This window comes from Macrobrachium rosenbergii, chromosome 19 (genome assembly GCF_040412425.1).
Source record: "Macrobrachium rosenbergii isolate ZJJX-2024 chromosome 19, ASM4041242v1, whole genome shotgun sequence".
Classification (NCBI taxonomy): domain Eukaryota; kingdom Metazoa; phylum Arthropoda; class Malacostraca; order Decapoda; family Palaemonidae; genus Macrobrachium; species Macrobrachium rosenbergii.
Window position 1 is genome coordinate 24271657 of NC_089759.1, and position 13386 is coordinate 24285042.

Below are 13386 nucleotides of genomic sequence, written 5' to 3' on the forward strand. Positions count from 1 at the left end.
CTAAAGTTACTGTTAAAATAAATACTGTATAGCCTTCCAGCTTTAGACACCTGATGTAACATGAAACAAAAAACTAAGAAAAGTCAGCATTTGAATATCATGACAGTTGAATAAATCTTTAATCTAAAAAGAATAAATTCATAACTTACATGTGACACTAATAGTGAATGAGCATTTGGCTCGATTTCTATATGGATCCATCGCTACATAATGCACCGGATAAGTTCCTATGGTAAGTCTTTGTCCAGGTTCCTAGAGAGAGAGAGAGAGAGAGAGAGAGAGACAAAATAAGCTTAAGGCCCTGAAATTTCAGATCAAAAGTTATTTAGTCAATATAATTATTTCTTGAAATCACTTTTACTGATGCCTTCTGCATGTCAGGGTAAACTAGTCCATCATTACTGGTTAGTTTGGCCCCATCAGGGGAGTTCCTTGTCTCCTCTACCAGACATTTATTTTTTATGATCTCATCTGCATAACAGATAAACTAACTATCTGCAGGTGGGGAAGGGAGGACAGTCATCTCTTTGATACAAAAGTGTGATTTTCAGTCATGCGGCAACCCACGTTTTAACTAAACATCTTTCACACTATGAAAAATTAACAACTGAAATGGCACACCTGAGGTCCATATAAACCAGTAACAGCATACAGGGTATTAAAAAATTATTTATTGTCTACCTTATAACTCCATGCTTGGATGAAGCTGAAGAAATTCAGTTTATTTTCCACAAATTCTCTTTGCCTCAAGTTTTAATCCCTCCTGCATGCATCAAGAGTAACTAATCAAGGTTGATTGGGTTGTGATAATATAAAAAATGCTTTGAAAAATATTTTATTTTTAAACTGTAAGTCTGATGCATTTACTATAGGAAACAGGAAAGATCAGAAATGTATATAACTAAATATTTAAGAGTTTTTGTCACTGTAATCAGTTATTGATAAAAAATGTTAAAATTATAAACAGGTTTGGTTTGTGAGTTACATTTAAGGCTAATGTTTTGCCAAAAATTCATTGGTTTGGACCTAATGGTTTGGGCCTCAAAGTGTCCTGTATGGTAGTAGTTAGTATCCATATTTACAATAGTATTAAAGTTTATGAGATACTTTAATGCTGCTTTAAAGGGCCTTGCTACTTTGTCCTAATTTTTGTGACTTGTTTCACAACTACCGTACTATTTATTTGTGTATGCATTTGTTTATGATTATATATTTACTTATTATTTTAATCTGTAACTGATTAAAATCTTATTCTCTCACTGTATCCTCCTCTGTTTAAAATGGCCATTATATCTGTGGAACTTGCTTACCAGGTTGATATGGCTTTTCAGCTTGTTCCTCAAGAATGTGTGCTTCTATTGAACATAGTAAAATTAACACGGTTAAACCCTACTGACCTTTGACCTACAGGTATAACCTTGATTTTGACCTCACTTTACACACTGCTTCATTTGTGGAGCATGCATGCCAAATATGAAGCCTTTATCCCATACACTTTAAAAAAAATCTCAGGCAAGTTTAAATCCCTTTGTTACCTTTGGCCTCTATGACCCTGACCCTTGAATATATCACATACACTGTTGACACTACCTATAAATTTTTATATAAATAAAGTAAAAGTATTCATCTACAAAGATTTTAAAACTACTGTGCTTTAAAAATCTTCACCCTCAATACATAGATGGACTGACAAACAGGTCAAATAATGCACTAGATATCCCTGGACAGTACATGAGAAGCCTAAAGTAAAGGCTTGTAAATTTTCTCCTTTGCCCATAAACTTTGAAGCAATTACAATTTAATGCTATACCTAATTCTCTTTTAGAAAAGACATGGCTTAAACTCTTCAGTTTTAGGCAGTACCTATTTCTTATTCAATGCTGATGAATATGCCAAACAGAAAAACTATGTTACTCCCATATTTTACCATTGACTTCCACAGGTGGGCAATTTCTACATTATCTTTGAATACGGGTTCTTTCCATGTCACCTCTGTATTTGTTTCTCCATCTGCCAGATGTACGGTAAAAGACTTAGGGCATCCGAATACTTGTGGATCTTCTTTATCTGAGAAAAAATAACAAAAATTATAAGTATCAATAGAGGGTAGAAACCCACATTAGTGTGAAACCAGCATCATGACTAATTATCACAGAAAACTTTAAGAATAAGTCAAACATAACTTACAGAGGAAGCCAAAGGCTAAAGGATTCTACATAAATGTAAGTTAGTTAGTTATAAATGATTTGTTTAACCAGACCTCTGAACATCAATTTCAAACTATCTAAAACAATCTAATGTTTATTACCATAAAACAGAATAGGAAATTCCAAGTAATTATGATAAACTGATATTGGAACTGGAACATAAAACTGAGGCCAAAGGCCAAGCGCTAGGACCTATGAGGTCATTCAGCGCTGAAAGAGAAACTGAAAGTAACGAGGTTTTAAAACCTTGCAGTTGTACTATGAAACAACTATTAGGAGAGGGTGGAAAGTAAATGGAAGAAAGATAATATAAAGGGAGGTTCAGAAAAAGAATGGAAGGGGTTGCAATTTTGGGGAGAAGTAATGCTGCAAAGAACCTTAAGTAATGGCCACAGTGGACAGCATGAGGTGCACCCATGGCACTGTACCCCTATGGCAGCTAAACTGATACTAAAGTAGCCACAGTAGCAAAATATATTTATTTAATGCTCTGAGGATGGTGTTAATCAAAATGCTAAAGGATGCACATTAAACCCAAGGAAACCATCTCTTGTCTGATTAAATTTTTCTTCTGGGAACAGCTCACAACTTTAATGTAAAGTTGTCAAATTTTTAAAAGCTATTTAGTTAGATAGGTACAAATTAATGAAAACTTCTTGTAGAAGGAATGCCAAAAAATTCATTCTTCCCAAGATCTATTTTGTTAATTAGGATAGATGTCCATTTAAATCAGATGAAGGAACCTTTTGCCTAACGTTTTCTTGGTAAATGCATATGCTGTACTGATGTTCTATAAGGCCTAAACATGATTACAATTATTACGCAATGCAACAAAAAAATTATAATAAAAGTTGTTTCACATTACAGCTCAATATGTTCAGCAAAAATTTATTACTACCAAAGTTTCCTATTTCTGTCAGGTAATCATGTAGTTTCTGTATTACTGTTTAAGTAAATAACTCATGAAAACTATTCCAAGAATGTGCTTTAGATACCTTGCATCATTCTTATATGACAACTTGGAGGGATAATTTTGGTAAAATCATAGCTGGCCTCCTTCGAAGAAGCAGATGGGTCCAGACAGGCCATTCAGATATTTAAGTCTTGAAGAAAAATATTTACAACTAGGGCTGAGAATTATAGGGTCTTACCACAGTCCGTCATGGAACTTAATTCTGTTTTAGCTAACTATTTCATTCATTCTATTTCTGTAAGTTGCTAATTTAACTAAAAGTCCATGGATAACCATATCAAATTTATCAATGTGTATATACATAAAAAACATTATTCTTATTGATAGTAAGGTTTTCCTTTTGAGAGAGAGAGAGAGAGTTATTTTCTTACCAACAACTTCTACTATAAAGGAGCATGATGCAGATTCTTCTGAGACAGGCGAACGGGCAACAAAAGTAACTGTTGTCTTTCCAGATGGGAGGTCTGCCTCAAGCTGTTTGGCCCAACCAGGATTAGCTTCTACATACCTACAAAACAGTTCTCATATAATAAATACAAGAAACATACCACAACTTTGAATAAAATACTGTAGTTCATATGTACAGTAGTCTTACACTGTAAATTAATTATTTCACACAAAGGAAAATTACATTCTGTGAACTCTAGACCACTAAAATTATATAAATAAACAAAATAAATGAACTACCAAATATCTAATACCTGTTAAGGCATGTACAAAAACTTTTTTTTACTCTATTTCTTCTGTAAGCATGTAAATAACTTTCATCTGGAAATCACAGTCATCTTCTTGGAGCAAACAAAAAGACTTGGAAAGGTAAAGCTTACTACAGTATATGAAATTGTATAGGGTTAACAAAAGCCTCATGAAGTTTTACAATTAATGTATAGTCAGAGCAATGTTCAAGGTAAGTAAGTCAGAAATAAAGAAATTTAAAATGGTTTACATTCCATAGATACTAACCTTTTACTTCTTATGCCAAGTCTCCCAGTTAGGGTGAAGTAACTAAGCCATTAAAATTTCTATAAGGGAAAGGACCTTTCTCATCAGGTGCTTTCATTCAAAAGAAATTAAGGGACACAGTAAAATTAAGTGATTTGTGTCTGCAAATCCAAAAAATGGAACAGGCAACCAAACATCAATACATGAAGGTGATTCTCCGAATTGGGTCCAAGTATTTACATGATCCTCGGACTCTGCATCCTTTCCTTTCTTTCTCATGTAAGTCTGCTCTGACTTGAACCAGTCACAAACAGATTCACTCACCAATCAAATCCATTACTAAGCTTGTGTCAATCCTTTTTATCTTTGCTATATGATGGGCTTTCTGCCTTTTCTGCAGACACTATTTAAGAAAGTGTTCCATTCACCTAAGATGGGAGTCCCTCTTCCCCTTATGCAGCATTGTAATGCTCATCAGTCAACCTTTTTCACTGTTTAATCTTTAAAAATTGTATTCATTGGAGTCCATGCTTCAGTGACTGCCAAAAATTGGAATTTTCTTCCTGCCTCCCTGATTCTTATAATCTTTCATCTTTCAACAGGCAGTTCTATTGTTTCTTTTGGGGTTAGGCATTGAACATCAAAAATAATTTCAAAATGGATGAGAAGGCATCTATGGAATTTCTAATCAATGGACTCATGGTTGGTTCTAGTCTTTGCCTAAGCAAAGGTCACAAAGATCTCATTTGCAGGGGTCTTGTTCTTGAAACTTTTAGAACCTTTAGTCCATTTTTGTACGTCATGTTCTGTATCAGCATATTAAAAGAGTACACTAAATAACTGCTAATAAATTTCAGAAAATAAATATAAGTTCACAATATTTTAGTCATTTCATATGATCCTCTTGAAATGGTTGTAGCAAGATCTTACTAATCAGGAGGTTTATGCCAGGATGGCAAAGAGGGCCCCCCCATGATAAGGAGATGAAATGGGGAACACATTAGTGAAAAAAAGGATAAAAAACTTGAAAGGTCATGGTTTACTAGATAACTGAATGGGGACTGTCTGCTTGCAGCAAAGAAGAAGAGCTCAGGAATCTGAATGAAGTGTGGTTCAACACACTCCTATTGGCAGGAAGTATTCATACTGTGTATAAGCTTAGAAAACCTCACCAGCTTATTTGGAAAATGTGGGCAAGAGCCTCACTTTTACTAATGGAGTTATAGAAATAGTCTTCTGGAGGGAACAGCAGGCTGTAAAATCAAGAGATCCCCATGCTAGCCCTGAATTACTATTCCTGTAGATCTACCTATGGCTACAATTTTAAATAACATCAACATCCAGAAAGAGTATACAGTAATACTTTAGCTAACATCACCATATGTAACTATGTTACATAAGTGTGTAAGGTATAAAACACAATGTATTTGAACATAAATATAGATAATAAAAGCAAAGCTAAGTCTGTATTTATTAAAAACAAACCTTTAAATACTAATTTATTGAGGAAACTCTGGTTACTCCTACATACACCACCATCCTGGGTCATAATGAACAAATCAGTAATGTTTAGCATCCAGCAACATTATGACAATGAAAAAAGTAGAATAACAATAAAAAAAAAGAAATAAATGTGGTATAGGCTTTGAAGAACTGTAGTAAATTAAGTAATAAAGATATAATTGGAGAAAGAAAATGAAGGTCTGCTCTCAAAGAGACCAGGTCAAAAGCAAAAAGTTTTCAGCAGGGGTGTCCTGGGATTCCAGCTGTTTCACTCACATATCACCATTTTGTCTGTTTACCACAACTTGGGGTTATGACATTAGTTAAAGTAAAAAAAGCATTGTAATTAGTATGAACACAAGGAAATAATATTTTACATACAAGAAGGGTAATTGAACTTTACCTTGCATCAAAATTCCATAAGCATGGGGGAAAATTCATCATGAAGAACATGATAATTACCACTAAAAGAACAAGAGCATGCAATAGGAGTAATGCATTTTTATCTTTAGGAACCCAGCTTTTAATTGAAAAGGCAAAAAGATATCTTATTTTGTTTACAATGTTGATGGTTAAACTTGAAGTTTTAAAATAGTTGACAATGTTTTGGAATTTCTCTCCTTTTCTACTGTTTCCTAATACATTGTTAAATGTGTTATGTTCGCTCTTTTTCTCTGTTACAAAACATAAAAAAGGAAACAATTTTCATGCATCCCTAACATAATCTCTCATTGTTTCTTACTGTAAAATGGAATTCTCTCTCTCTCTCTCTCTCTCTCTCTCTCTCTCTCTCTCTCTCTCTCTCTCTCTCTCTCTCTCTCTCTCTCTCTCTCTCTCTCTCTCTCTCTCTCTCTCTCTCTCTCTCTCTCTCTCTCTCTCTCTCTCTCTCTCTCTCTCTCTCTCTCTCTCTCTCTCTCTCTCTCTCTCTCTCTCTCTCTTCCTTTGTGCACTTACTGGCAAGTATTGTTCAAGACATATGCCCCGTTCTTAGAAATGATAATGATGATGTATTCAGAACATGAACCCTATTCATATGGAACAAGCCCTCAGGGGCCACTGACTTGATATTCAAGCTTCCAACGAATATGGTGTTCACTTGAAAGAAATAACAGAAGGTAATAGGAAATACAGAAAGAAGTGATCAGTTTTTAGAAAAGACAAAAATAAATTAAATCAATGAATAAATACATACAAACATAAATTATTAAAATACAAGAATTGTTATAGGGCAGTACTGTAATGCGCTGTATCTTTGCTCAAACTTTTGAAATTCCAATTACCCAACATCTTGAGGGATAAAGGACTTTTGGAATTGAGAAGTGATAATTTGAGGTTACCAAAAACTTCTTGGTTCCAAAATATAGCCATGCTAGTAGTTCCCAATTGTGCTAAACTTATGGGTCTTGGTGTTTTTTAAAGGCCCGTTTTTCCTTTGCATATTTTATAGTCAAACTAAATGGACTTTGTGATATAGAACATTACCCAGTTATACAAAATACTGAGGGTCTTTCCAAGTGTGAGAGGAAAATCATTCATGCAGATTTACTTCTAACATGTATTACTCCACTGATAGTGACATTGCAGGTATTAAGAAAATTTGTCATGTTCGTCTTTTTCCTACAGGAATATAAAAGTACATTTTGTAATAGTGAGCTTTGTAAAACAAATTAAAATCTTACAGACATTGATTTTATATAAATTTGGTACAGTAATTTCAATAATTAATAATTTCAATCATGTACCAACTAATATAACCTTTACCTAGTGTTTAGAAATGGATCGTGTAAACTTATAAAAATTTATTGACATACATTGTACTGGTATCCATTTAGTCATGTCTTTACTGAGTTTAGAAGCATTTGTGAGAAAATATTTTAAGGTAATGTTTTTGTAATAATTGTGAATTAGAATAGTACATTACTTCTCTTTTATGGATATCCATGATACCTAACAGCATACTAAGGACACATGTGGCCATGTCAGCTTGTTTTAATTTGAAGTGTATGCTGCCTATATAGTGATTACAGGTAGCTAACACTAGGTAGTTTCTAATAAACACCTGCCACCTGTTCCTTTTATCACTAATGGGCTGCTATAATGCAGGACCCACAGATCACCTGCACTGCAGCAAATTGCTCAATTTGCTTTTTGCCTGTGGGGATGGCCCTTGTACGATAAAGAATTTGGTAGGTTGCCAGACCTGTGATATATGTAATATACTCCTGGAAGCCAGTTTAAATGGTGAAAGAGTTCAATTTAAGCTGTCTCTATGGGTCACAGGTTTCAGAAGGAGGCTACACCTTTCAGGCAGAGCCCCGGCAGAGTGCGTATCCATCCTTTTGTGAACAGAATCCATGTTGGGTTTCTGGGAACTCCCACTTCGATTTCTCTGATGGAGATGAAGTCTTTTCTTGGGAGAGTTGGCACTAATACCTGACATGAAGTGGTCATAGCCACTAAATTTTTCTCTTCTAATTCTTGAAGATTCAAGGGCACAGTCTTTTGCTTTACATGAGAGAGATAACTCAAGATGAGAATCTGGGCATCAACTATAAGAGATTTCTCTGAGACTGGTTGGTCCCTTGGGGGACCATGAGAGTAACTCCTTTGAGAACTTACAGTGGCTACCAAATATTGGTTTTTCCTACATCAAGCTTTGATGTGTGTATATATATATAATATATATATACAGTATATATATATATATATATATATATATATATATATATATATATATATATATATATATATATATATATATATATATATATATACTGTATATATATATATATATATACATATACATACATATATAATTTTTGTTAAAAGCAATTGCCCTAGTGGCATCAATAAGTTTCTTGCAGGTATCTTCATACCATCTGAGTTTTTTCTGATTCTCATTCGTCAATTTCTGGAGAAAAAATACGCAGACTTCCTCCTTCCATTTATTGATTTTTGTCACAACAGCTGTTTCGCCTTTACAGTATGTCATTTTCAAGCAACTACTGACTTACGATAGGGCCTTTCGACCTTTTATGTCATTGTGTGGGGAGAATGACTTTGAGTTCTGGGTACTGGTTAGTTAAGGTATTAACAGCTTAACCATTTCAGGGCATTGTTTTGGGTACAAAACATGTATGACTACAAAAGTGAAAGTTTCAACATGTGGTTAAATAAATATTCAAAATGTAATACCATGTGCTAGTGTTTCCTAAAATTTGTGTTTAAAATTTAGCAAGTCTTAAATTTTAATTTGCAAATATAGAAAATAAGGTACAAAAATAAATGTATAAGATATGTAAACAGTACAAATAAACAAATGTCTGTTTATACATAAATGTGTAAAACATTAAATTTGCGTGTATGTGTGCGTCCAAAGGTTCTGCGTTGATTAATGGCTGGAGGTTTGTGTTGGGCGGAGCCTCAGCAATTTGAGCAAGCATGTTACTTGGCCTTTGCTGGGCGCTCTCATATCCCCTGAGGTGTGCGATGTGTCCGGTGGTTGGGCCGTTGCTTGAACGCACGAGGAGAATGCCCGGATGCATATAAAAAGTCTGTTGTGAGTGCATATGTCAATAGAGTCTTTACACATAGCACATCATGGAGAGACATGCACAATGAACTGAACAGAATTCACCAATTGTTAACAAACAACGGCTGTGCAGATCAAATCATCGAAACTGCAATAAAAAAAGAAATGGATGAATTTTACCAACACACAACGACAACGAAAAAGGAGGAGAGTCTGATTATATACCATCGCCTACATTATGGGTCTGCATACAAGGAGGAATGCCGCACACTACGTGGGATAGTAAACAGAGGTGTAACCCCAAAACCCCTTACCACAAAATAAGCCTCAGAATATATAGTAAGCCGAACCTTGTAGCAGCCCTAATAATGAAGAACAGCACCGCTCCGAGGGGACAGAGGATGTGCACAAACGTAATTTACAAATTCATTTGTCCAGAGGAGATGTGTAACTCTCACAACCAAAACTACATCGGGCACACTACAACAACCCTTTGGAGACGTATGCTGGCTCATAGAAATCAATGGGCCATTCATCAACATTATATAGATGTTCACGACAGAAAGCCATCTCTATAAGAGCTGACAGAAGGCACCCAGGTCATATGCAGAGAGGATAACTATGGTCGCCTCTTAATAGCCATAGCTGTAAGCATCACTATCCAGAAACCAACCCTGAATATTCAACAGAAGTCGTATCATGCACTCCCCTCCAACAGAAGGAATGTGTGAGCCAACAGGGACCAGATAGCACACCCCCAAACACTGGACACATCGCGCCCCTTAGGGGACAAGAGAGCGCCCAGCGAAGGCCAAGTAATGTGCTTGCTCAAGTCGTTGAGGGCCCGCCCAACACGAACCTCCAGCCATTAATCAACGCAGAACCTTTGGATGCACACATACATGCAAATTTAATATTTTACATATTTATGTATAAACAGACATTTGTTTATTTGTACCGTTTACATACTTTATAAATTATATTTATTTTTGTACCTTATTTTCTGTATTTGCAAACTAACATTTAAGACTTTACTAAGTTTTAAACACAAATTTTAGGAAACACTAGCACATGGTACAGTGTGTCCTCAACTTATGGTGCCACCAACTTACAGTGATTCGATCTTAGGTGCTTTTTCAGAGCTGTTAACAGCGTTTAACAGTCCCATAACTTGATGTTGCATCAAGTTACGGCACCATAAGCGCCATTGACAGCACTAACGACAAGAATAGGCATCAAGTTAATGATGCTTACAGCGCAACATCAAGTTACGGCCCTGTATGTGCTGTTAAAACACTGATAACAGTGAAAAATCAACTTACGGCAGAGCGCTGGAACAGATCCCCTGCCGTAAATCAAGGACACATTGTATTATGTTTTGAATATTTATTTAACCACATGTTGAAACTTTCACTTCTATAGTCATACATGTTCTTTGTACCCAAAACAATGCTTTGAAATGGTTAAGCTGTCAATCCCTTAACCAATCAGTACCCAGAACTCAAGGTCATTCTCCCCACACACACATACTGTATGTATGTATGTATGTATGTATATATATATATATATATATATATATATATATATATATATATATATATATATATATATATATATATATATATATATATTATCAGTACCAGAACTCAAGGTCACTCTCCACACACACACACTATATATATATATATATATATATATATATATATATATATATATATATATATATATATATATATATATATATATATATATATATATATATATATATATATATATATATATATATATATAAATAAATAATTTAATATTACACAAACATCAAGCCACAAATATCACTTACTATCAGATTCATTATACCTTGGGATTAACTTACAACACCCAATGGGAATTATAAGTGATGCATTCATCTTCCATAGCCAGTATTCAAACCTGAGCAAATGATGAAGTTCTGCTGTTCACTGAACAAATAAAATCTTTCTCAGATTGGTGTTGAGCTGCCTTAATTTCTCAATGAAGTTGTGCTCTACATTTGCTGTATGTAATGACATACAGGGATGTCTACATTTCTTATATGTAATGGTATTTATTTCAGTATGATATCTTAATGTGCTCTACATTTCTTACATGTAATGAGGTCTGTGATGTCTCAAGCACTGAATTAATGCTCTCCTTGTGGCTCAATGAAGTAATGGAGTTCTGATGATCACCTAGGCAAAAGTTGCCTTCAAAATAAAATGATGGTTTTGGGAATGGAGTTTTGAAATAACTGGTGGTTTACAGAATGAAGCATACCGCTGCTGTGTGCAGAGCACCATTAGGCAGATCGCTGGTCTCATCTTTTTTTTTTAAATTCCTGTGTACCTCTGTCAGTTTCACTAAGATTTTACAATTCCTTTCAGTCTTCTTTGTTAATGCATCAGTGGTGATGATCTTTACACAGCTGATCCATTTGAGCTCATAATTATGGGTATATGCCAGTCATCTGCTGCCTTTAAATTAAAATTGACATACCAATTAGCAAAAACTATAGGAACTTAAATAAATGGAGAGCAGGTCCGAATGTTAGAATGCACATTTGTCAGTAGTGAGGATGCCTGTTTCCCATTTTCTATCAATACTGCAGTACGACTGCCCTTTCCATTTGCTAAAATCCCTCCCCACAAAGGGTGTCTACCATTCATGTCCCCCTAATAAAGAAATGGCTGCAGAATTTGATAAATCAATTCAATCAGTGATATTTTCATCTGGTAATAAATAAGGAGAACATATTGTATATTTCAAATATAGAACAATTTTAACTGCTACAGGTGGAAGGGTAATATATAAATTCAATGAAATATGAAGTACACAAGAACATACACCAGACTTCTACCAGCACTTCCAATCTTTTGATTATGTGGAGTTCTGTAGTTAATATACTTTTCTTGCAGGCAAACAATCAGAAGAGAAAATTTTACCCTGAGTACTTAGAAATTCCACTGCAATACTGAAGAGATATTTTTCGTTTCTTGGTATGACAACTCATAAACATAGCATAATTGTTTGAAATCTTATTTGGTATTGAATAAATCTTTAACATTTGAAAATTGTCCAGTGCACACTCAAAAGTACCTTTAAAATTAATACAAACTGAGTTGCAATATACAGTATTTTAAAATTGGCATGTAATTATGCAAGAGAGAGAGAGAAAGAGAGCGAGAACACAATTTCATGGTTTTAAAATAAATCGCCTAACTGTGTGCAGGAAGCATAAAATCTCCATATTTGCATAAGATATGATAAGTAGGATTAATTGCTTTTAATAATGATTTGTTTGCATAACGCTTATCATAAATATCTATTCTTGATACTGTAAGTTGATAGGGCACTATTCATCTGTCTGGGTGTCTCTTTCCTACTGGTTTTTTCTGTCCACCTTAACATTGTATAAAATCCTCTGTGATACTATTTAATTCAAAGGTCTTTTCCAGAAAAATTTAAAAAATGCATTAACAATATTAAATATCAAATACCAGAATTAATCTGCATCATTTTAATATACAGTATCACTCTCAAGTCACTCATACCATTAAAACTGATTTTAAAAATAGGGAGAAAGGGGATTTCCTTGTAATATTTTAGTTTTGCATATTACAACAAACGACTGAAAAAAAAGCAGGCACTGAAGCATATCATGAGTGAGAACAGTAAAACAGGCAGGGAATCAAATGACTAGACATGCAACAGCAATACTGAATTAAATTTTGAAAACACAAAGCTTAAAGTGAAGCATGGTAAAGGTTGGCGGTGAATATTCAGGAACTATTCTCCTTTACCTTTGGTCTTCAGCATCCACAGCTAGTTTTCTCCTCAGTGGTCCCCTCGAGACATATCTACAAAACTACCTTCGTCAGAATTTCATGAAGGAAGTTGAAGGTACCAAAGTTCATCAAATTATTCTTTCAGCTGAGGCTAACGCTTTAAATTTCAAACTAAAATGCAGGGCACCTAATGGTTATTCATCTAATGTGCACTGTATGTATAGTAGTTCATACAGCATAAAAATACTGACCCTAAGAGATGAACCTTGATAAGATTGAATGCATGCATGATATATCTGGTAACCATACTACTTAAACTACCATCCATCACTGGTAATACAGTAATGTATCTAGAATACTGTCATACAATGTACTGATTTTCTGCAATTAATACATACTTTAATAAGGCGAGTGTTGATGAAAGTACGT

General features: G+C 34.5%; 1 protein-coding gene across 1 annotated transcript in view; it reads right to left on the reverse strand.

The window, feature by feature from the left end:
* The window catches only part of LOC136848742 (uncharacterized), a 557848-nt gene that overhangs the window by 47448 nt on the left and 497014 nt on the right, over window positions 1-13386 (reverse strand). Inside the window, exons 25-28 of the mRNA XM_067121294.1 lie at window positions 12973-13029; window positions 3552-3688; window positions 1928-2067; window positions 150-252 (exon numbers count right to left, since the gene is read on the reverse strand). Coding sequence (XP_066977395.1) covers window positions 150-252; window positions 1928-2067; window positions 3552-3688; window positions 12973-13029 — 437 coding nt within the window. The remainder of the gene's footprint in view (window positions 1-149; window positions 253-1927; window positions 2068-3551; window positions 3689-12972; window positions 13030-13386) is intronic.